General features: G+C 40.4%; 1 protein-coding gene across 8 annotated transcripts in view; it reads right to left on the reverse strand.

The window, feature by feature from the left end:
- Positions 1-5,373: 5,373 nt before the first annotated feature.
- Positions 5,374-24,543, reverse strand: part of CCDC68 (coiled-coil domain containing 68) — a 58,517-nt gene continuing 39,347 nt past the window's right edge. For 6 of the 8 annotated variants that reach the window (XM_015103767.3, XM_060405291.1, XM_015103766.3 and 3 more), the window contains 4 exons: positions 17,178-17,283; positions 15,811-15,894; positions 8,394-8,470; positions 5,374-5,540 (listed from right to left, as the gene is read on the reverse strand). In XM_015103767.3, coding sequence (XP_014959253.3) covers positions 5,483-5,540; positions 8,394-8,470; positions 15,811-15,894; positions 17,178-17,283 — 325 coding nt within the window. In that variant the 3' untranslated portion in view covers positions 5,374-5,482. Of the gene's footprint in view, positions 5,541-8,393; positions 8,471-15,810; positions 17,284-24,543 lie in introns of those variants that run through there. The other 2 variants (XM_060405293.1, XM_060405292.1) reach the window with 2 other exon arrangements.

Genomic DNA, 24,543 nt, shown 5'->3' on the forward strand with positions numbered 1-24,543 from the left:
CGCAGCACTGTTTATAATAGCCAGGACATGGAAACAACCTAGATGTCCATCAGCAGATGAATGGATAAGAAAGCTGTGGTACATATACACAATGGAGTATTAGCCATTAAAAAGAATACATTTGAATCAGTTCCAATGAGATGGATGAAACTGGAGCCGATTATACAGAGTGAAGTAAGCCAGAAAGAAAAACACCAATACAGTATATCAACACATATATATGGAATTTAGAAAGATGGCAATGATGACCCTGTATGCAAGACAGCAAAAGAGACACAGATGTGTAGAGTGGACTTTTGGACTCAGAGGGAGAGAGAAAGCGTGGGATGATTTGGGAGAATGGCATTGAAACATGTATACTATCATGTAAGAATCGAATCGCCAGTCTATGTCCAATGCAGGATACAGGATGCTTGGGGCTGGTGCACGGGGATGACCCAGAGAGATGTTATGGGGAGGGAGGTGGGAGGGGGGTTCATGTTTGGGAATGCATGTACACCCGTGGTGGATTCATGTCAATGTATGGCAAAACCAATACAGTATTGTAAAGTAAAATAAAGTAAAAATAAAAATTAAACAAAAAAAAATAGAGGAAAACAACAGAATGGGAAAGACTAGAGATCTCTTCAAGAAAATTAGAGATACCAAGGGAACATTTCATGCAAAGATGGGCTCGATAAAGGACAGAAATGGTCTGGACCTAACAGAAGCAGAAGATATCAAGAAGAGGTGGCAAGAATACACAGAAGAACTGTACAAAAAAGATCTTCACGACCCAGATAATCACGATGATGTGATCACTAATCTAGAGCCAGACATCCTGGAATGTGAAGTCAAGTGGGCCTTAGAAAGCATCACTATGAACAAACCTACTGGAGGTGATGGAATTCCAGTGGAGCTATTTCAAATCCTGAAAGATGATGCTGTGAAAGTGCTGCACTCAATATGCCAGCAAATTTGGAAAACTCAGCAGTGGCCACAGGACTGCAAAAGGTCAGTTTTCATTCCAATCCCAAAGAAAGGCAATGCCAAAGAATGCTCAAACTACCGCCCAATTGCACTCATCTCACATGCTAGTAAAGTAATGCTCAAAATTCTCCAAGCCAGACTTCAGCAATACGTGAACTGTGAACTCCCTGATGTTCAAGCTGGTTTTAGAAAAGGCAGAGGAACCAGAGATCAAATTGCCAACATCTACTGGATCATGGAAAAAGCAAGAGAGTTCCAGAAAAACATCTATTTCTGCTTTATTGACTATGCCAAAGCCTTTGACTGTGTGGATCACGATAAACTGTGGAAAATTCTGAGAGGGATGGGAATACCAGACCACCTGACCTGCCTCTTGAGAAATCTGTATGCAGCTCAGGAAGCAACAGTTAGAACTGGACATGGAACAACAGACTGGTTCCAAATAGGAAAAGGAGTATGTCAAGGCTGTATATTGTCACCCTGCTTATTTAACTTCTATGCAGAGTACATCATGAGAAACGCTGGACTGGAAGAAGCACAAGCTGGAATCAAGATTGCTGGGAGAAATATCAATAACCTCAGATATGCAGATGACACCACCCTTATGGCAGAAAGTGAAGAGGAACTCAAAAACCTCTTGATGAAAGTGAAAGAGGAGAGTGAAAAAGTTGGTTTAAAGCTCAACATTCAGAAAACGAAGATCATGGCATCTGGTCCCATCACTTCATGGCAAATAGATGGGGAAACAGTAGAAACAGTGTCAGCCTTTATTTTTTTGGGCTCCAAAATCACTGCAGATGGTGACTGCAGCCATGAAATTAAAAGACGCTTACTCCTTGGAACAAAAGTTATGACCAACCTAGATAGTATATTCAAAAGCAGAGACATTACTTTGTCGACTAAGGTACGTCTAGTCAAGGCTATGGTTTTTCCTGTGGTCATGTATGCATGTGAGAGTTGGACTGTGAAGAAGGCTGAGCGCTGAAGAATTGATGCTTTGGAACTGTGGTGTTGGAGAAGACTCTTGAGAGTCCCTTGGACTGCAAGGAGATCCAACCAGTCCATTCTGAAGGAGATCAGCCCTGGGTGTTCTTTGGAAGGAATGATGCTAAAGCTGAAGCTCCAGTACTTTGGCCACCTCATGCAAAGAGTTGACTCATTGGAAAAGACTCTGATGCTGGGAGAGATTGGTGGCAGGAGGAGAAGGGGATGACCGAGGATGAGATGGCTGGATGGCATCATGGACTCGATGGACGTGGGTCTGAGTAAACTCCGGGAGTTGGTGGTGGACAGGGAGGCCTGGCGTGCTGCGATTCATGGGGTCGCAAAGAGTCAGACACGACTGAGCGACTGAACTGAACTGAACTGAAGCTGTTTATTCTTATTCTCAAGAGATCCAAATACCATTCCAAAGTGGAGATGAAGATCGTGTGAGCAGATCCTACCTTTATTTTATTTAACTGTACTTCCATGTTCAAAAATGAGTATGGTGGAACTCAAATAAAACTCAACAATGTCTTTTCATTTTTGAGTTTAGAATACATTATTTTCATGTAAATCATCAAGGTTGTTAGGTCAGTTAAATGGATCCACTTTAAAAACACATTTATTACAACCCAGATTTATTGCAACCCAGCATAATGGTTGGGGTCTAAGAGGAACCTAAGTGATGTCCAAGTGAAAAGTGCAATTTCCTACCACTCTGCAGATGCTTAAAGCAGAATTCATGATCCCAATATCCCTACACATGTGCCAGGAAATATATGACCAAAAATCCTCAATGTGGCATAAAGGCGGGAATAATAAAGTTAAAGTAGGCAGTTTTAGCAGGAAAGTTTTTCAGAACTAAGTCCTCGCAAGGTAGACCAACAGGTAAAAGACCAATTCTTCTCAGCAAAATATTTACTCAGTGTACTGTTTCTCAGTGTCATCCACAGGGTGGCGAAGAAAGCCAACAGAAGATGTGTGTTGGTTTAAATAGCAAGAAGAGAGACATTTCTATGGTGGCAAGTATCAGAACAGCAAGTGAGCACGCAGATGTATCAGAAGCCAAATCAAAAGGTTCAAATGCTTACTCCATTGTCAGCCGTTAGAAAAATTATTTGCTCACTCACAGTATCCTCCTCTGAATCATGGGGATAATAATATGACCTATTTCAGAGGCTCGTTGGGAGGATTAAAGCAATTAATATAGTTGAAGTACTTAGAATTGTTCCTGGCATAAGGTGACTGGGCTTCCGTGGTGGCTCAGATGGTAAAGAATCTGCTTGCAATGCAGGAGACCCGGGTTTGATCCCGAGTTGGGAAGATCCCCTGGAAGAAGTCTTGGCAACTCACTCCAGTATTCTTGCCTAGAGAATCCCATGGACAGAGGAGCCTGACAGGCTACAGTCCACGGGGTTGCCAAGAGTCGGACACAACTGAAGCGAATAGCAGAGGGTGACTGTGTCCTAAATGTTATAGATAACTACACCTTAAAAACTAGAGAGCAGTCAAAACAAGAAGTTATGAAACTCACACATAGAGTGTGAGAAATATCAATAACCTCAGATATGCAGATGACACCACCCTTATGGCAGAAAGTGAAGAGGAGCTAAAAAGCCTCTTGATGAAAGTAACATATAGAGTTAGGCAGCACTGCAAGGATTACAGTACTTTGCTGAACTTACAAAGACATTAGATGTTTCACATTCTACTTTGAAAGGCATGAAGCATCTTTCCTGAGAAAATGCTCAGAGTTATACACCAAAGAGAGGGATCAAAAAGCCTCCAGGTGATTCACCTTTGAGGATTATGAAGTTCTCCCATTATGCCTTTAGCTGAAGTGTTTTCTGCTTTCCTGAGTGTGTGTTTGCATTAAGTTAGACTTTCATTTTACTTATATAACCACAAATTCCACCTGTAATGAATGCATGTATTGAAACACACTTTCACAAAAGCAGTAGACACATCATTCCAAGTTCATGAATTCAGATTCTTCCTCACTGCAGACAACCACCACTGTTCCTTTGAATCCATAGTATTAATAAATACCTTTTTATGGAGGTATGAACTCAGAGCATTATGTTCTATTCATCCCCCTAAACATTTTACTTAGATAATATTAATGAAGATCGAAAAGAAAATTAGTCACAAAGGCAGAATCACAAAGTGCATTTCTTTGTGCTGATATGTGAGTTGCCTCTAGTAACCAAAGATCAATCCCAAGTGAAGAACAATAACCTCAACTGTGGGGAAGCAGCCAGGACTCTCAGCTTTGGAGGGTTGCATGGGTGGGGGAATTAGTTAAAAAAAACTTACTTCTTCTTCTACCCTTAATCCAGTAGAAAATAACTCTTCCAACTAACCATGGGTTAGGAGATGAATTTATATCATGGTAAGATATTACTTATTATCCAAAAGTCAACTTTAAAGTATATCATTTATTCACACACACACACACACACACACACACACACACACACACCCAGAGACATTGCAGCTGTGATTCCAGAGCACCAAAACAATAAGAATATCACAATAAAGTGAGTCACAAGAAATTTCTGCTTTCCCAGTGCATGTGAAAGTTATATATTACATTATACCATAGCCTGTTAAGTGTGCAATAGTACTATGTCTAAAAAATATATACATACCTTAACTTAAAAACACTGTTTTGTCAAAAAATGCTAACCATCATCTATCTGACAATGCAGAGTTGCCATGAACCTTCAGTTTGTCAGGAAAAAAAGAATGCAGAGTGTCTGTGGAGCACAATAAAAGGAAGCATGCCTGTACACTCTTCCTTACATTTACACACAGTCAGCCCTCTATACCTGCAGGACCCACACCAATGACTGATTGAGTCCACAGGCGTGGAAACTGTGGCACAGAGGGCACACTGTGCTTCAGCATCTTACATCCAGGACTTGACCAGCCACATCCACATGGGTTTTGGTACCTGTTGGGGCTCCTGGAACCAACCCCCATGGATACCAAGGGATGCTGCTGCTGCTAAGTCACTTCGGTCGTGTCCAACTCTGTGCCACCCCATAAATGGCAGCCCACCAGGCTTCCCCATCCCTGGGATTCTCCAGGCAAGAACACTGGAGTGGGTTGCCATTTTCTTCTCCAATCAAGGGATGATGACTGTACATAGAAACCACTATCAAAGGGTCAAAGTAGGCAACCTTAACCGGTCCCTTAAGCAAATATTTGCAAAAAATAAAAATAAAAAAGATTCAGTTTTTTTTTAAGTGTAAGCAAAATTCATCTTCCATCATGGGAGGGCATCCAGTCTCTTCATCCATTTAATAAGTTTTGAAGAAAGAGTTCCTTTCCTTGAATATATATTTCCTTTGTTTGATTTTATGAAACATCTTCCTGCAAAGCTATTGATGTATACCTTGAATACAATACAACAAATTCCATTAAATACTGGCATTGAACCATTTTAATATGTGTTTAGACTGTTTCAAGGAACAAAGAAGACCCAAGTAGTAGTCTTTCTCATTCAGATCTCCAGCCAGCCAGTTCATTTCCGTAGTTTCACCAACATCAGATATGGGGTTGTGCCTTCAGTCTTCAGTTCACTGTAGAAAAGATCACACAATTATCAAAACCGGGCACATAAAACTTTATTGTCATAGTTGGAGTATCACCACCATCACCATCACCACTGCTGCTGTACTGCCAAGGCTCTGTTAATTGCTTCAGCCTGAGAAATGATGGTTAATTGATTGATTCTAGTTCCCCATGAGACACAGCAGAAAGCATGTTATGGAAGCCTTGTTGTTGTTTAGTTGTTAACTTGTGTCTGTCTCTTTGTGACTCCACAGACTGCAGCCCGCCAGGCTCCTCTGTCCATGGGATTTCCCAGGCAAGAGTATTGGAGTGGGTTGCCATGCCCTCCTCCAGGGAATCTCCCAACCCAGGGACCAACCCACATCTCCTGCATTGCAGGTGGATTTTTTACCACTGATCCACTAGGGAAGCCCTACAGAGGCATTACCTTATGTAAATGCATCCAGCTGTAAGAGGACAGGGCGAGGAAGAGGGAGAGTGTATTTGCCCTTCTACTCAGTGAAGACGAGCACCAGAGTGACTCGAGCTGGCACACATAAATCAACTGTTCCCTCAGAATGTTTTAGTTCTGTGGGTTTATCATAGCTTAAACTTCTCAGTGTGTGAATCTAGTTTAATATATATATACAAATATATGTACATATTTATATGCACACACATTGATATCTGTGTGCACACATATACATATATATTTTTTCATGCATATTTTATTGTTGCTCTTTTGCTATTTTCAAACAACCTGATCTTTAATATCCAGAAGACCATTCTTCTGGTGTTCAGTTCGAGAAACATCTATATGTTTTAATGCTTGAAAAAAATTCCTTGTTTTTTGTACTTATTGAAAAATAACACAGAACTCTATTTCATAAGTGATTTAAAAGATTTGCCAAGATACATTTTAAATGTATGTGATTCTTTTTTTCCTTGCAAGAATGGCCACTTTTATATTCCAGTTCCTCCCTAAAGGTATAATTCCATTTTATTTTGGTGACTCTAGATTTACCAAACCATACTACCACTTACATTCTCAAATAACCAACTGGTCAGATTTCATTTTGCAAATATGAGAGCTACTATTATAGATATATCATTACTATTGGAACTTTATAAAAAATCATAAACCAAAGGACATATTCAGTCCAGTTTCCCTGCTTCAATTAGGAGATTTTCCCATTTCGCCTTTCCCAAGTCATAGGAGGAAAAAAGTCTTTAAAACTACCTTTATTAATTAACTGAAGCTAAAGAATTGGCCATAAGAAGTCACTGTCTCAAATTCATCCTCCTTGTACCAGCCCGAGTCTCAACACTCAATACAGTCAATACAGAGACCACTTGTTGCTCCCTCCTCTGCTCCACTCTTGATTCCATTCTCTGCAGGGTCAGAACAGCTGAGACTGGCACGATGCTTCACGACTCCAAGAGAAGGTGCCCAGTAAGGGAGCTAATGTTGACCATCCTCCCTTCCCTTGCAAAGTCTGGCTTGCTGTTCTCTTTATGATTTTTTTTATATGGACCATTTAAAAAGTCTTTATTGAATTTGTTCCAATATTGCTTCTCTCCTTTTTTGTTTTGGTTTTCTGGCCATAATGTATACAGTATCTTAGCTCCTCAAGCAGGGATAGAACCTGCATCCCCTCTGTTGGAAGGTGAAGTCTTAACCACAAAACCAGCAGGGAAGTCACCACATTTGCCTTTCTAGTCTAAACTCTTCATCTCTTCCCCTCATGAAGTGACTTTTTTTTTTTTTTTCCGTTGCTTCTAAAATGTAGGCATTTCACCTAATATTACACTTCTTAGGCTTAATTTTTCTTTATTAGATGTTGCAGGGCTACTGGCCAAAAAAGTTAATAACTTAGCATCTAGGGGCCCAGAGATTTTAGAAAGCTTGATCCCTAACGGCTCCATCTCTAGTCCCTAATTACATACATCATTAGCAAAGTGAAGCATGGTTGCAGGGTATTTTGAAAAGGGTGATGGATCTGCCTGAATTCCTAGACTGATGCTAATCATAGGGGACCTGATTTCTTCATGTCAGGCACTGTGCAGAAGAGAGTTTCAGAAAATGGGTTTCTGCCCTAGAGAGACCAGACGGGGAAATTTAAAAGCTGCCAGAACAGGAAGTTTTTAATCACTTTCAAAATGATTCATGTAATTACAGACTATGTTTTCTTTTAAGTGATAATTTCATGGAGTATTATGGAAATGAGATTTGAACTCAGAAGTCTTTTTTTTCCACCGACCTGTCGCTTCAGATTGTGTCAACCTTAGAAAGTGATTTGATGGTTTCAGCTATCATTTCCATTGCTTTAGGGGTCATTATCACTGCTTCATTCACTCATTACTAGGTAGTTATTAAAGACACTTGTCCTTAACAATACAGGAAATAAAGTGGAAAATAAAGAACTATTCTTGCCCTCTTGACATTTACAATCTCTTTGATTTGAGATACAGACATGGAAATTTAACTAAATATACACTTTTTATGATTAAAATGCCTATCAATGGCACAGAAAATACAAGCGATGGAGGGACAAGAATGGTAGAGGGGGTAATCTGTACTGTTTGGAGTAAGTGTTGAAGCCAAGACTGGGCTTGCTTTATACCAAAGAGGAAGGAAAAGATACCTAAACTTATTCATTCATTTACTCTTAACATAAGTATTCATGCATGAGCTTTCAGGGATTCAGTCAGTGGTAAGCAAGATCAATACAGTTTCCATTCTCAAAGAACTGGGAGACAGACAGGAAACACAGGATTACATAAGTATTCACGGGTTGGATTCTTACTCAAGTGGGATGAATGTCAAACATGTTCAACAGGGGTCACAAAGTCAGAAGGTGGTGGGGGAAGAAAGGCCTTACCTTGTAGAGACAGCCTTTGATACCTTCGTCCTAGGAGTTTCAGGCCAGAGCGCCACCTTGGTTTTTAGTTCTTTGTTCTAAAAATTGAAAAAAAAAAAAAAAATGTGCAGAGATCACACAGGCAGCACCTTTACTGGTCCCACGCTCAGTAATCCTGGTTGACCCACCACCTACATCCCTCCTTAGCAGTCAATTTGCTGTTCCAGTCATTCTGTTAGAACACAGAACATAAGCTAGTTGAGAGTCCCTAAATATCACTTCCAAAAACACACACCTTGAAAAATGCCTAGTTTACCAAGGGATTCAAATTTCGCATTTTGGCTTAGCTTCTGAAATTCAACAGCTGAACTCTGTTTCATTTTTCAGTTTCTTTTATATGGACAGATGCAAAGAACTTCATGAAAGAACTTTATTAAAGAACCTTTTGAAAGATATTCACAATATTGATTACATATTTGTCTTTCTGGTGCAATCTCTTGATTAGAAACTCCATGAACACAGACAGGCACCATCTGTTCTTCCAGTTCATGGAATCCTTAGTCTCAATTTTCTCATCGAAGCCTCTGTTTCTTCCTCTCTATACTAGTGCTAAATGATACACAGCCTGTCTATCTTATATAAGGTGGAAGAAACGTAGCATATGATCATATTCCAAATCTGGATGCGCCCTTGGACTTCCTTGGGTTTACCTGGACCTATAAGACAAGGTGAAATGGACGAGGTGGAAAGAAGGGATAGAAAAAGGATGGAGGCACAGTTTTGAAAGCATAAGCCTGAGATCAACAGTTTTAACATCCCCTGGGAACCTATTAGGACCGCACATCCTCAATTCCCAACCAAGCCATTGAATCCGAAACCCAGGGTGGCCAAGTGATAGGTTTTAAGATACCTGCTCACATAGGAGAGCCTCCTGGACTGAAGGAGTGGTTTTCAGTGTTGATTGTATATTGGGATTACCTGGGAGATTTACAACCTACTGATGCCTGGGTCCTACATCCAAAGTTTCTGTTTCATTTGGTTGCAGTCAGTGTTCTGGAGGTCTCAAAACTCCACAGGTGATACTAATGTGCAGTTACGATGAAGACCCACTGAACTAAGGAAAGCCAAGACAAGATATGAACTTGGCACATTCTCATCCCTCAGCATCTACATGGAATAACAATGAAAAGATGGAGCAAAATTCTTCCTACATGAATCATTTCACTGTGATATTTCAAGAGTTAAGTGCCTAAATCTCACCCAGGAAAGGTATTTCGAATTTGACAAACTGATGATAAAGGTGTTCCTTGTATAATGGAGACAAATTGAATATACATTCCAAACAAGTGCCTGCATTTATCAGGGCCAAGTACAAGACTGAGAAAAACTCCTTTCTGTACAATACTTTATAAGTCATGAAGTACAACTTGAAACTCAATATCATGATGACAACAAGCACTGGAATAAAAATATTGCTGTGGCTGGACAAGTATGTAGAAATTATTGGGTGTTTTCCCAAACAAACTCCTACTTTCTCAAGTTGTTAGGTTCCAAAAAATACACAAGTGTAAGTGTTATCAATTTAGACTGTCTTTATTTTCACATATTTCAACTTCTGCGGTGATTTATTTCATCAAATAGAATTAGGTCTTTAATTTTTATTCATGGACTTTCATATGCTTTAATTATATCCTTAGTTTACAAAATTATAAATTAATGGCCAGAGTAAGTCCACCATTATTGAGTCTACCCAAGGATAGTTCACTGACACAATTTTCCAGAAGAACTGAATTTTTGCATACTTAAACTGCTAGCAAAACAGTCTTGGAAGTAAATTAAATTTTAGGGATGGTGGTGATTACATAAAGTAGGATACTCTTCAAAGTCTAGAAAATGGAGTAATTTCTTAAGATGCATCTCCATATGAGCAGGTTATTAGTGAAGACGTTAGAAATGCATGAAATGTAAGATAAACTTCAGAGCTGTAAATTAAGATGATGAAGACATGCCAAGTAGAAAGAAAAGTAAATAATTTTGGCAGAGTTAAGCAGAAATTTCCTGTTGAGACTTAAAAGAGGTTTAAAATCCTCAAAGACTGAAATGAAAAAAGAGAGCAGATTTAGATGAGTGAATTTTTATTCCCCTTGTGGGGGGAGAAAAAAAATCCTTGCTAGGTTAGAAAAAAATATTTGTTTTCATGATTCAAAACTCTAGAAAATATAAAAAATATTAATATAATAGCTGTGACAATGGCTCAAATACATATAAATGACCCTGAAAACTTAACATTATTACTATTCATTTCTAAATATATATGCTAAGAGTATAGAAATAAATATCATTTCTAAATGCATATACCTATGTGTATATTGACACACATGCCTATTTGCACACATACACACACTTATTTGATCACCCAGATAAGTAGATAGTGGGGGAAGAGAAGCATGTGCTTCAAGCCAGGAAGACTTGAATGCAGCTGAGTCATTTTGAACAAGTGTCTTAATTTCTCTGAATCTCAGTTTATTCCCTTAGGGAATGTAGTAATTAATAACTTTCACCCAAAATAGCTTTGAGGATTAAACAAAATGAAATATGCAGCATGCCTTCAAAGAGACACGTGTGTTGATTATGGATGAGAAAAAGATGCTGTCTCTATGGTTTAGAAAGTTGACATCTTTAAAAGGATTGTTCAGCTCTGGTGATCAATTTTTCATAAACAGAATCAGCTCACACTGTTATTTCAAAATAGGTCATGATCTTAAGTTTGTAGTGCAAGACAGGACACCCCTTCACATGTCACTCCAGTTTAAGACCTTCATAACAAAGTACTGACCAGGGCTAGACTAGAAACAGGCTCACTCCAGCTCAAGCACTCACTATTCAGGTACCTAGTTCAAGACCACAGGCTCAGAGACGCCCTTCCTGACGCCCATCACTTTGTAACTGCCGCATTGTTTTGCTCTTCTTGGAGCAGTTACCCCTCCCTAATTAAGCTGTGCTTTATTTGTTCATGTATTTATTGTACACATCTTCAATTAAAATAAAGCTAGATGAGATCAGGACAGTCTGTCCTGTTTATACCATATATCTACCTCTTGGAACATTTCCTGGTACATCATAAACACACAAAACTACTTGCTGAATAAATAAATTAATGTGGCTTGAATGAGTTTTATTAAAGCTGAAATGGGCATTATAACATTCCCTGCAGGGCAGGAAACTATTTACCTGCTGAAGATAATACATTTCAAAATCACAAAGACATTCATCAATACCGATATAATTTGAAGACTTTTTATGTAAAAAAGTGTTAAAAAATAGTAGTTTGACTCAGCTTCATACAGAGAATCTTAGGCAGTACTGAGAGATGCTGTCTCATCACTGTGGAGTTTTCTTAGAGAAGAGGCTATAGGAATGGCAGCCTTGTATAGACGGACTGCACGCAACCAAGAAGTTTCATGAAGGGAGTGCAATCTGTTGCTTCCTCCTATTACACTGAATGACTAGTCAGCAATTATTTGCTAAATTTGAGGATATGGAAGCAATACAATGGGAACAATACATTTTTCTGGTTTGACTATTACACCAAAAGGCCAATTGGCCTTAGTAGTATATGGATTGCCAGGTTACTTAGGACAATAAAATTAGCTTTGGGGATGATGCAAATAGAGACACAACTAAAGAACATAAGATTGACTTAGAAGCAGTAGCACCACTGATGCCCTGACTCTGTGAAGAGGGCTGGCACTTCATTAGGGATGACCAGAGCCTAACACCATAACGAAAGATCAAAGAAAGACAACAACCTCTCCAGCTGAAAGGTACTACAGATTATGATGGGATTCCCAGGTAGCTGAAATGGTAAAAGTCTACCTGCAATGCAGGAGACCCAGCTTTGATCCCTGAGTTGGGAAGATACCCTGGAGAAGGAAATGGCCACCCACTCCAGTATTCTTGCCTGGAAAATCCCATGGATGGAGGAGCCTGGCAGGCTACAGTCCACGGGGTCGCAAAGAGTCAGACAAGACTGAGGATTATGATAATTAAAGCAGAAGGAGCCAAACAGGCAGATACACCACTGGAACGGATTCCCAGCACAGAAATTTAGCCTAGGATACACAGGCGTTTCAACTTAATGAAGGAAGGCCAAACTGCTCAATAGGGAAACGACTAAAACATTAGATCCCTACCTCACACCTGACCGCTTTGAAGTACAGATAAACTTGGATCGGAGGGAGAATCCCAGCTCAAAATGGGAAACTGAACACTTATGTTTTTCATCTCAACTTTCTTAGATTTCATTAAAACAACAGCAAAGGATTTTTAAATATTGAAATCCCTTAAAAATAAAGAGGATAAAAAAGAGGGCTATTAGCAGGTCAGAAATGTCAGAACTGAAAGACTGAAAGCGTGCTGAAAGTGCAGCTGTGGCCGCTGAAGGAGATGTCTGATCCAGCAGACACAGAAAATTGGAGCACGTATCAACAATCTTCAAGATGGATCTGGTCTTTGAGTTACCAATTCTGTTTCTAAAACTTTATCTTCAGGAAGGAAGCAATTATACAAATAATCAGTAAAATACTCGTACAAATACGTTGAGTTCATTGCTGTTTACAAAAGCTATCCTGGAAAGCAATCCAACAGTAGGGATGAATTAGATTATTTCATAACAGTACAGTGGAAACTTTGGTACAGTGGAAACATTAAAAGGATAATGTTAATTTAATTTGACTGGTAAGCAAAGACCTTCTTGTTATACCTTAGAATGGCCTAAAGGCCTTTCATGATCTAACCCCTTAGATTAGAAGCACCCACAATGGCCTCCTGTCTGGCTACCTGACATGCCCTACCACCCAATTTCCACAAAGTTCACACTGAAATTGATTTTTCTAGAGAGAGTCTTCCTACCCACCAATCTAAATGGTCCACATATACTCCTCCACCCCGGTGTCATTGCCCAGAGCATCTTATCCTTTTCCTGCAGAACCTTTCCATGATACTGTTAGTTACATGTTAATGTATTTCTATCTGTCTCCTTCACTAGATAGTACATTCCAGAGAGCAAGGCTCATGTCTATTTTGTTTAACACTGTTTTCCCAAACTTAGTGCCAACACCACAGTAGCCACTCAACAAGAATTTACAGACTTAATTACAGAATTAACAACATGGAAAAAGTTGATGAAACAAAAGTTTACAATAAAATGGTGTCATATATAGTCTGTATCTTTAATATATGCACACAAGTATGTAACAGGCACAAAATTCCGACAGAAATAGAGATATACATAACCGTGCTGAATAACTGCCCATGGGCAGTATATGTGAGTGATTTCTTGTTATATTTGCTTATCTGTCTTTCCTACTTTGTACAGGATGAATGAACGTATGTTAGTTATGTCAAAAGAGAAAAATAGTTATTAAAATAGGTTAAGAGAAAATATTTTATAGATAACATTTGCCAAAGCTTACTATGTAAGAAAAGCTGTGAGGAAATACCTTCAGAGACATTTCTTCAGAGGAAGAGGCTCTAATGTGACCTGAATCACATCACCGGATGTAAACCGACAAGCGGTTACGGGTGCTTGAGTGGACATCGATCTGAGCCAACTATTCCACAATCACTACATTTTTCAGCTCCACAGAGCTATGAGCCTCAAGCAAACAGTCCCTGATAACCTAGATTAGGTGAGAATCTAAGGAAAACCCAAGATTCCATGAGCTTACCCTCTAGAATAAAGACAACAGTGGTCCTCTAGGAAGGCAGAAATGGCAAGACAGGGAGATAGCTACAAGACTTAAGGTGCAAAATATTTAAGGCCTCTCTATGTTACGGTGACTTTTTTCATTCTGTTTGAGGAAGCAGAAAGGATGTGAAGGTGTGAGGAATGGTGAGGCGTGTGCTGGGAGTCGGGTCCCCGCGCTCCTCTCTGGCCTGTCCGGGGGAGCAACACAGCTCCAAAAGACGAGGAGGTTTCCACGGAAGGCAGAGCATCTCTGTTTTTCACAGAATAGCACAGCATGACACACAGAGGGTCCACAATACCGAGGGACGAAGTAGAAAAGGTGAGCAGGCCCAGGCGGCCCGTGAAGAGTCACTCAACAGAGACAGGAGGGGTGACACTGCGCACCAAGCGAAGCTGGGAGGGAGGCACAGGCGTCCTCAAGCGCTCCAACGACCACGAGGCTTTTCTGTGCTTCCTGCGAGTGGAGGGGCAGCGGGGGAACACCACCAGCCTAGGGCTGCAGCTGAACGCCTAAAAAGGGCTTCCCCATCAAGAGGGGACGCAGTGAAGTTGCTCAGTTGTGTCCGACTCTTTGCGATCCCATGGACTGTAGCCTACCAGGCTCCTCCATCCATGGGATTTACCGGGCTAGAATACTGGAATGGGTTGCCATTTCCTTCTCCAGGGGATCTTCCCGACTCAGGGATCAGACCCGGGTCTCCCGCATTGCAGGCAGACGCTTTACCATCTGAGCCTCCAGGGAAGCCAGCCCAAGACGGGATGATTGGGCAGAAAATCATGGTGTATCACAGTCAATTATAGATTCATGATAAGTTTTAAAACACTGAAACATAAGTAAATTTCTATTAGGTTCTTGAAGTCAGTGAGCCCTGAGGCAAAGTTTGCATGCCCTGATGGATGTGGACGAAGAAAGAGGAGGAGAGAAGACATCTCAGGATGTGGGGAAAGAAGAAGACAGTAAACCTGACTCTCTGGCTGAGCTGATCTCACACAAGAGGGCCCTTGACCAAGCTTCTAATTCAAGTCTACATGGAGAGAGAGTACCACTGATTTCCCCAAGAGAGAAAGGATTTCTGAAAATTTGAATGAACCTTTAACAATGACTTAATATTGATGTGTGTTCAATCACTCAGTCGTGTCCAACTCTGCAACCCCAGGGACTGTAGCTGGCCAGGCTCGTCTGTCCATGGGATTCTCCAGGCAAGAATACTGAAGTGGATTGCCATTTCCTTCTCCAGAGGATCTTCCCAACCTAGGGATTGAACCTGGGTCTCCTGCATTGCAGGCAGATTCCTTACCATCTGAGCCACCAGGAAAGCCCAAAGTATTGATAATAAATAATTATTAAGAGTACATCCCCAGCAAAGCTCTAATTCTTATGCATAGAAGATGAACACACATTCACAAAAAGACACTCATAGACAGACACAGACACCTGCATTCACACAAAGACACAGACAATCACAGTCACACAGACAATCACACAGTCACACACAATCACACAGACACACACATTCACATACAGACATACTTGGACATAGTGTCACACCGGTACACCATCACACAAGGAACTCACACACAGGCATGTCACATACACACAGAGGACACAGTCATAGACAGACTCACAGATACACTGAACATACACACACTCACTTTCACACTGAAATATACAATAGAGGCCCTCCTTACCTGGGCTTCCAGTATGTTAACTTTTTCTTGCAGATCTTCAATTCTCTTATCTTGTTCTTTTAAGTTATTTTTTAAGGCCTCTATCTAAGAATTGAGAAATAGAAATGAAAAAATCTTGCCAGACAATGAAGAATAGTTCCTTAAGTTAAAAATTGTGCCGGTTTCTGTGGTCAAATAATGTTTATCAAATAAACAAAATTAAATCCCGAGCATTAGCAGACTCAGCAGGCTACAGAAAATAGCAGGACAGATTGGCACCTGGGGACAAGAAAGCACACAGCTGGTGCGATTAAACATTTTAATCTTTAGAAAACCCGTTTAAGCCAAGCTCAGCAGGATGCATCCTGTAGGAAGCAACCCGGGTCCTTGTCTGTGACTCGGTCCCATAATGCTTTCCTCCTGCAGAAGCAGAGGCCAGTGGACATGGCGGAAAGCCACAGCCTGGCACAGGGCGACTCCCTGCAGCAGAGATCTGGTCAACCAGACGCATGTAAGGTGAGCCCACTTTGCTCTGGAAGAACATCTGCTAAGAGGCAACGTGGGGATGATGGGGAGGTGGGGTGATGAATTCCAGGATGATGCCGTGAGAGAGGAAGCATGTGGATTCCAAGGCCACTTCTGCCATTTAACTACTGTGGACCTCAGCCTTCCCATCTATAAAATAGGATGCCCCCTCCATCCTCCCTGGCTCTCAAATTGCCACGACTCAACTCTCTGGCCTTTTGGTGAGATCTAGCCAACCAAGTACAAATGCTGCAATTGTATTAGAAAGTCATTTGCGTTATTTGGAAGGACTCCATTTAGAAACAAATATTATATAGCAAACAAAAATGAAGGTCTGGTTTTCAGTCTAAAGCAGATCAATATAAATATTGACATAAATTGACTGTGCAATTCACCATCCATCTGCCTGCCATCACAATGACCTCTTTCACTTGCTGAGATGTTTCCAGTGAAGAAGGGCCAGAACACATCCCTGTGCTACCCCCTATGTAAATTAACCGTTTTTCATGAAATAATGAAAACAGATCATTTCTTCCCTAAGAAGGCTGAATCTCTTAATCTAAAAAATCTTCTAAAGAGCAGTGTACATTACCTGGCTCAGAACACTGTAAAAAAAAAAAAAAAAATCACTGAAACCTCTAAAGAGTAAATATAATTTCCCAAATATGTTCACTGAGAACATCACAGGTGTGGGCAAAGGGACAAAAGAGGACACTGAAAAGAGAGCCATGTCTCATGGGAATAAAAAGGAAATGTCAGTGGGGAGAAGGATCTCAGTTGCAGAGTCCAGACAAGGCGCGTGTATTTGGTCTTCTCACTGTAAACATACCATCTGCCAGAGAAACACACTTGATTAACCTGACCTCCTGGATGACACTGCGCAGGTTCTGATGCTGGGAGTGAATCACAAACTGCAGATGTGAGATCTGCTCCTGGAGGAGGGAAATCTCCTTTTGAAGATCCTGGCAACTAGAAATGCAAAGGAAAAAGGAAAGATTTGCTAATGCATTATACCGCTATTTTTACAGCTGTGCCACCTAGCTCTCCTCCTACACTACTCTCCTACTGGGCAACGTGCGTGTAGGATGCCTTACGCCAAACAAGACACATGAAGACAAACAGCCACGAAGCAGCCTCTGATTAGCTCAGACATGAACTTGAATGTGAAGATCAGTTCCTGTCAAAAGCTCCTCTGGGGCCACCTGTGACTTCCCTCCTTCCAGCAGGTAGCTGAGTCAAGTTGGACTGAGCCAGATGAAGCACTTATGTAACTGATCTGTCTCACCTGTGAGAGCACCCGTAGGCCTAGCAGCCATAACAGACAGATAATTACTGGGATAGTAGGATTAGAACACAGGGCCAGGAATTTTCATATATATCAGAAACCAGTTTTCAGGGATACAGGGTTTAATATATGTAGCGAATTGCCTGTGTTTGCCTTTTAGGGCAGGAGGAGGAGTTACTTGTTTTTGTTAGTTTAACTACCTGTAAATAAGGCAAGAAAAAAAATTAAATTCTGGCTAATATTTTGAGTGCATATCAACCTTGGTGAAGAAAGATGAGTGAAGTTTGAATTTAGATTATTCATCCTTTCCCAAAGCTCCATTTAGGTAGCTGGTATTGATTATACAGCTTTGACTATTTCTCTTCTTTTCACTATTATGAGAGTTTGAGGCAAAACGCCTTGTGGCAAGACCACCAGACTTGGGAGCATTGTGACTTTGGAATCACACTATCTTTCTAAGCCTCAGTACAACAGATATAATAATCCTTAGCTTTACAGCACTACAAGACTGCATGGTACACTTTAAGAGGTAAAGTGAATGTACTTTTGGAAAATGAGTTTTTACAAAGTACTATTTTATTTTAGCGTATTATGGCTTTACAATTAGTAGCCAAGATCCAAGGCAATCGCAATTCTGACTTTTCATAGTCTGCAAATATCACAAAGGTCATGGAAATTCATGTGACACTACAGAACTTGTTCTTATTTTTAAAAAAGAGTTTCCATTGTTTTACATCCTGTGCTAAAGCATTGCTTCTCAAACTTAGTATGTATTGGAAGATCTTATTAAATTGTCAAGAATCTTATAGATGCATACTTTGACCCAACAAGCTGGAGTAGGGTCTGAGAGTCTGCAGTTCCAACATGCTCTAGGTGTTCCAATGATTTTGATGGTCCCTGAGCCAGCCTTTGAGTGCTCTGAGTAGGATAGTACTAAAAACTATGGTTCACCCAATAATGTTTAATATATAATAAAGTTGCTTAAAACCAAGTAGCTTTCATGCAACTTGCAATATTTAAGACAATCTTAATTTTCCCCTTGTTCAGTCTTGTTTAAAAGAGTTTTAAAAAGTTTGTTTTACTGTAGAAAAAATTGCTATAGAAAAAACTATAGTAATGTTTGCACAAGTACAAATGATGTATAAAGATAGCCATCATTATTTATCCTAAGGAATGAAATAATTTCTACTAAAAGTTCTGTACAATTACATACTATATATATGTCATAAAATACACATAAAATATAGTTTATTATTGTCCACAACTTTAAAAATGGAAACAATCTAAATGTTCATCTACAGAAGACTGATAAAACTAATTATGCTATAACCACACCACTCTTATTTTACATTTACGTATATACAGCAGAGATAGACCAACAGACAAATTATATCAAAGATGATGTTACAGAATATTATTTTAAAAAGATAGTATTTTCAATAACTGATATGATAACTGGATACTCACAGGAAAAAAAGAAAAAGATTAATCCTAACCTCACCTCATCAGAAAGTGAAGAAGAACTAAAGAGCCTCTTGATGAAAGTGAAAGAGGAGAGTGAAAAAGTTGGCTTAAAGCTCAACATTCAGAAAACGAAGATCATGGCATCCGGTCCCATCACTTCATGGCAAATAGATGGGGAAACAGTGGAAACAGTGCCTGACTTTATTTTGGGGGGATCCAAAATCACTGCAGATGGTGATTGCAGCCATGAAATTAAAAGACGCTTACTCCTTGGAAGGAAAGTTATGACCAACCTAGACAGCATATTCAAAAGCAGAGACATTACTTTGTCAACAAAGGTCTATCTAGTCAAGGCTACGGTTTTTCCAGTGGTCATGTATGGATGTGAGAGTTGGACTATAAAGAAAGCTGAGGGCCAAAGAATTGATGCTTTTGAACTTTGGTGTTGGAGAAGACTCTTGAGAGTCCCTTGGACTGCAAGGAGATCCAACCAGTCCATCCTAAAGGAAATCATTCCTGGGTGTTCACTGGAAGGACTGATGTTGAAGCTGAAACTCCAATATTTTGGCCACCTGATGCGAAGAGCTGACTCATTGGAAAAGACCCTGATGTTGGGAAAGATTGAAGGCAGGAGAAGAGGACGACAGAGGATGAGATGGTTGGATGGCATCACCAACTCAATGGACATGAGTTTGGGTAAACTCTGAGAGTTGGTGATAGACAGGGAGGCCTGGTGTGCTGCAGGTCATGGGGTTGCAAAGAGTCAGACACGACTGAGTGACTGAACTGAACACTTCATCAAAAAAAAAAAATTCTATGTAAGATAAAACTGGGGACCGCAAAAATTTAAGAAGATAATATAGAAGAGTATTTTAATGAATTTGGAATAGAGAAAGATTGTTAAAATCCTGGATTGGCAAAAAAGTTCATTTGGGTTTTTTCATATGAACTTTTTGGCCAACCCAACAGGACTCAGAACAGTATTAACTGCAAAGGAAAAGACTAATAAGTTTGACTAGACAAAAACTTAAAACCACTGATCATCAAATGAAAGCTAATCAGATAGCCTCAGAATCTCAGTAACGTAAATGACTAATGAAGGCACTGTATCCAGAATATATAAAGAGCATCCATAAATCAAGGGCACGGGAACTCAGCAGAAAAATTAGGAAGTGACTTGAAGCACTTCACAAAAAGGATGAAGTGTGGATTTATGGATCAAAGAGGCACAGAAGGCAAACAGAAATCTGGCCAATAGCTGGTGCTAAGGTTCAAAACTGCTCCAGAGAGAAGAGGGAAAAAGAGAAAAGAAAAGAGGGAAAGAGCAGTCAGACTCAGGACTTTCCTGGGGGACAACAAGAAAGAACTTGGATGCTTTGCACAGCCAGGCTGGCTTTAAAAATTCATAAAATATGAAAATACTGTATATTAGTAAAGGTAAGTATTCAAAATGGTCTGATTTTATCTTATGATGACCCAGAACTTGAAGACCAAATGTGAAAAGTGTTTAGAAGGATGGGGGTAGGTAGATATGCTCCCAAAAATTTAAAACTCAGGAACTTTCCCTGTGTATTTCACAAGAATATTACTATTAAGCTCATCATAGATAAATAAAAATCAAAAATAGGTCTTAAGATGGAAGAAAAGTGTTTCTGGAAGCACTCTTGAAACCGTAGGGCTTTCAGAATTATCTGCATCATACACTAGAACAGTGATTAAAGGACGTTGCAAAAAAAATCTCCCTTAAGCTTCTTCAATAAATATAAAACCCAGTCATCCATTTAAGGTCTTTAAATGTGAGAATATACTAAATAAGCCACCATTTGAGCTCCCTTTAATCACTGTTATTTATCTTTCAGTTGAAGCACTCAGTCTTAATATTAAGATGTACTAAAGCAAAATATCAAGAAGAAATCTAACATAGACCAGGCCTAGGAAAGGAGGACAAATGTCTGTATCCAGGATTTATGCTGCCTCCCAATGACTCAATATAAATACAAACTCAGTATTGAAATTATTGAAAAACTTCCAGGAAGATTCAAAAGATATGGTTTTCCCCCATTCTTCCCAGTAAGTACAATCCCAAACCTGAACATTATATATAAACGAAAGCAAGAAGAAAGATAGGGCTTCCCAGGTGGCTCAGTGGTAAAGAATCTGCCAGCAGGATGCAGAATGCTTGGGGCTGGTGCACTGGGATGACCCAGAGGGATGGTATGGGGAGGGAGGTAGGAGGGGAGTTCAGGATTGGGAACACATGTACACCCGTGGAAGATTCCTGTTGATGTATGGCAAAACCAATACAATATTGTAAAGTAAAAAAAAAAAAAAAAAAAAAAATTTAACTGAAATTAAAAAAAAGAGAGAAAAAAAAAAAAAAGGAATGGGCATCCTGCAGGCTGGCCTCTTACTCCTCAGGCTCCTATCCCTTTCCAGATCCTGCCTCCTCCTTCTCCAACGGTGCTTTAATAAACATAGTTTCTGAAAAAAATAAAATAAAACAAAAAACCTAGTGGAAACTTTCTATGTATCTACATAAACTTGTACAGCTTAATCAGAGTATCATGCTCCTTGGTCTTCGCCTGGAATTAAACAAAATAAAGCTGTTAATACTGAAAAAAGAAAAAGAATCTGCCTGCAATGCAGGAGCCACAGGAGACACACGTTCAATTCCTGGGTCAGGAAGATCCCCTGGAGGAGGAAATGACAACCCACTCCAGCATTCTTGCTGGGACAATCCCGTGGACAGAGCAGCCTGGCGGGCTACAGTCCATGGAGTTGCATACAGCTGGACACAACTGAGCACGTGTGTATGTAAGAAAGATGGAGAGAAAAGGGAAGATTGGTGCGGGACCCTGGGATCCAGGGAGCAACGTGAGGATGAGTTCCCAAGGCTTTCTCTTTGAAGATCCCAGACTTGGAGCTGAGAAAGTCCGCAGCCTGGGAATGGCAATGGCAGCAGACTAAAAGACCCAATTAAAGGAGAGGAAAATCTTGGCTCTATCCTGATGAAAAAGGGAACTGAGGACGCTCCCTCAATGCACCATGGAGAGAGGGTGAGCAAAGCGCCATTTCTGGTCTTCTTCATGATAGATTCCTTACTGTGCAAGAAAGGAAGTTAACCCTCTCTTTAACTTGCAGAAACGTGAAAACACACAGTTTTGTCTTCAGTAATATGGGATGACTGTACAATAAGCACCAGGCGAGAAGCAAACCCTCAGTCTCCCTGTCAGCCGACGTCTGCCAAAGATTTGGTCAAAGGAAATTGAGTTTATGGAGGACGGTCTCTCCATCCAATTGTCAGAATACTTTAAATCTATTCAGGAGTTAACTTCCACCATCCGAGGTAGCATTATTGAACCTTCTCATAGACTTCTCCCTGTGAGTATGGCTTTGATCGAATTATTCTCTGCCATCATGCTATCTGTTTTAAAAGCATTTTGTGAGGTACAGCATCTGTGTTTACTGTAAGCATTCAGTTGAACACATTGTTCATGGTGCTTTCTATGAGCTAATCCTAGAAGTTGTTCTCTCTTCTCTTATAGGCATATTTGTTTAAAAAGAGACTTCTCCCAAAGAACTGGTTGGTTTTAGTCACATGGACATGGTGAATCACAAAACTAATCACAGTTTCCTCATGGGGTTGGCTGCTAAAAAGTTTAAACTTTGTAAGGAGGTGTATAGCACTTCATGGTACACATTTTGTGGACTAACCCCATTATCTCCTGCTCTTCTATCTCCTTGATTTCCTCATCTAATTTACTTCCAGTTAAAGGATTGTTATGTTATGTAGTTTTTGTACACAGTCTTACATTTCTTAGAATTCAGGGGACATAAGTATATAATTACAAAGAGTATGAAGAGCATGAGAGTGGCCACATTTACACAGGCTCAGAATATAACACTTTTAAATCCTTGTATAGCATGTAAAGGTCCGTCTAGTCAAAGCGATGGTTTTTCCAGTGGTCATGTATGGATGTGAGAGTTGGACTATAAAGAAAGCTGAGTGCCGAAGAACTGATGCTTTTGAACTGTGATGTTGGAAAAGATTCTTAAGAGTCCCTTGGACTGCAAGGAGATCCAACCAGTCCAGTCTGAAGGAAATCAGTCCTGAATATTCACTGGAAGGACAGATGCTGAAGCTGAAACTCCAATACTTTGTCCACCTGATGCAAAGAACTGATTCAATGGAAAAGACCCTGATGCTGGGAAAGATTAAAGGCGGGAGGAGAAGGGTCAGAGGATGAGATGGTTGGATGGCATTACTGACTCAATGGACATGAGTTTGGGCAAACTCCAGGAAATGGTGATGGATAAGGAAGCCTGACATGCTACAGTCCATGGGGGTCACAAAGAGTTGGACATGACTGAGCAACTGAACTGAAAGAACATTTATTACCAGGGATTAATCCATTATGATATTTAGAGGAATGAAAATTCCAGAGGACATATAAAGAGCTGGGTGCTGAGATACAAGCAGAATGTAGGGAAAGTGGCAACTCAAATTACGTTGGATATATCAAGATGCTGCTGCTTCTGGGCACCTGTCACATACGCAAACACTGGGAACATGAATAATCCAACATGGAGTTCCCACTGGAGAGAGAAGATGGTGAGATCAGTGGCATCCTGGAGCTTCTCTGAAACTGTGAAAGAATCACACTAGAATCTACAGGGACTCAGGTTTCCTGCTGTTTAAGATCTGATGTTTCTTCGGACCTTTATGGAGGCCATCACGAAATGAGAATCCTCAATAGAAGAGAAGATCACAACTGGAAGAACAGGAGAGGCCAGGTCCTTACCTTTCCCAGGTCAGATCACGGCGAAAGAATGAGCTAAGATGTGGGTATAGCTCTGCTCACATTTCAACCAAACTCAGGAATTTCTATTGCTGGTCAAAATCTTCCCTGTTGTCATTTTCCGTGATGGCACTAAGTGGGGTGGGGAGGCTTAAAAGAACCCTCAAAACTACTGTTAGAAACAAAAGTATGCTTTAACACTCAACCACGGGACTTCCCTGATGATCCAGCGTTTAAGACTCTGCCTTGCAAGGCATGGGATGCGTGTTCAATCTCTGGTCTGGAAACTAACATCCCACATGTGTCTAACCAAGCCTATGCGCCCCAGTGAAAGGTCTGGCATGATGCAACGAAGATTCTGGGTGCTGCCACCAAGACCCAGGTAAATAAATTCGCTTAAAAAAAATGTAACCACATCTTCAAGATACCCTGTTTCCTCCTCTAACAAACGTGCTGTCCCTGAGCAGCTTCTGTAGATACGGAGAAGCCAACACACTCTTTATCTTTACAAACTCCAAATATATTTCCCTGAAGGATAGCTCTAAAATGGGCCTGTGTGCTTGTCTGAGATGTCACAGGGCAGAGAGAGAAGCTGGAAAACTGCCTTCTGCTTACAGCCACACAGAGGACCCAGGAAACCAGTCTGAGAGAAGGTCTCTGGAGATTCCTGAGAAAGTCAGT

This window comes from Ovis aries, chromosome 23 (assembly GCF_016772045.2).
Source record: "Ovis aries strain OAR_USU_Benz2616 breed Rambouillet chromosome 23, ARS-UI_Ramb_v3.0, whole genome shotgun sequence".
NCBI lineage: Eukaryota > Metazoa > Chordata > Mammalia > Artiodactyla > Bovidae > Ovis > Ovis aries.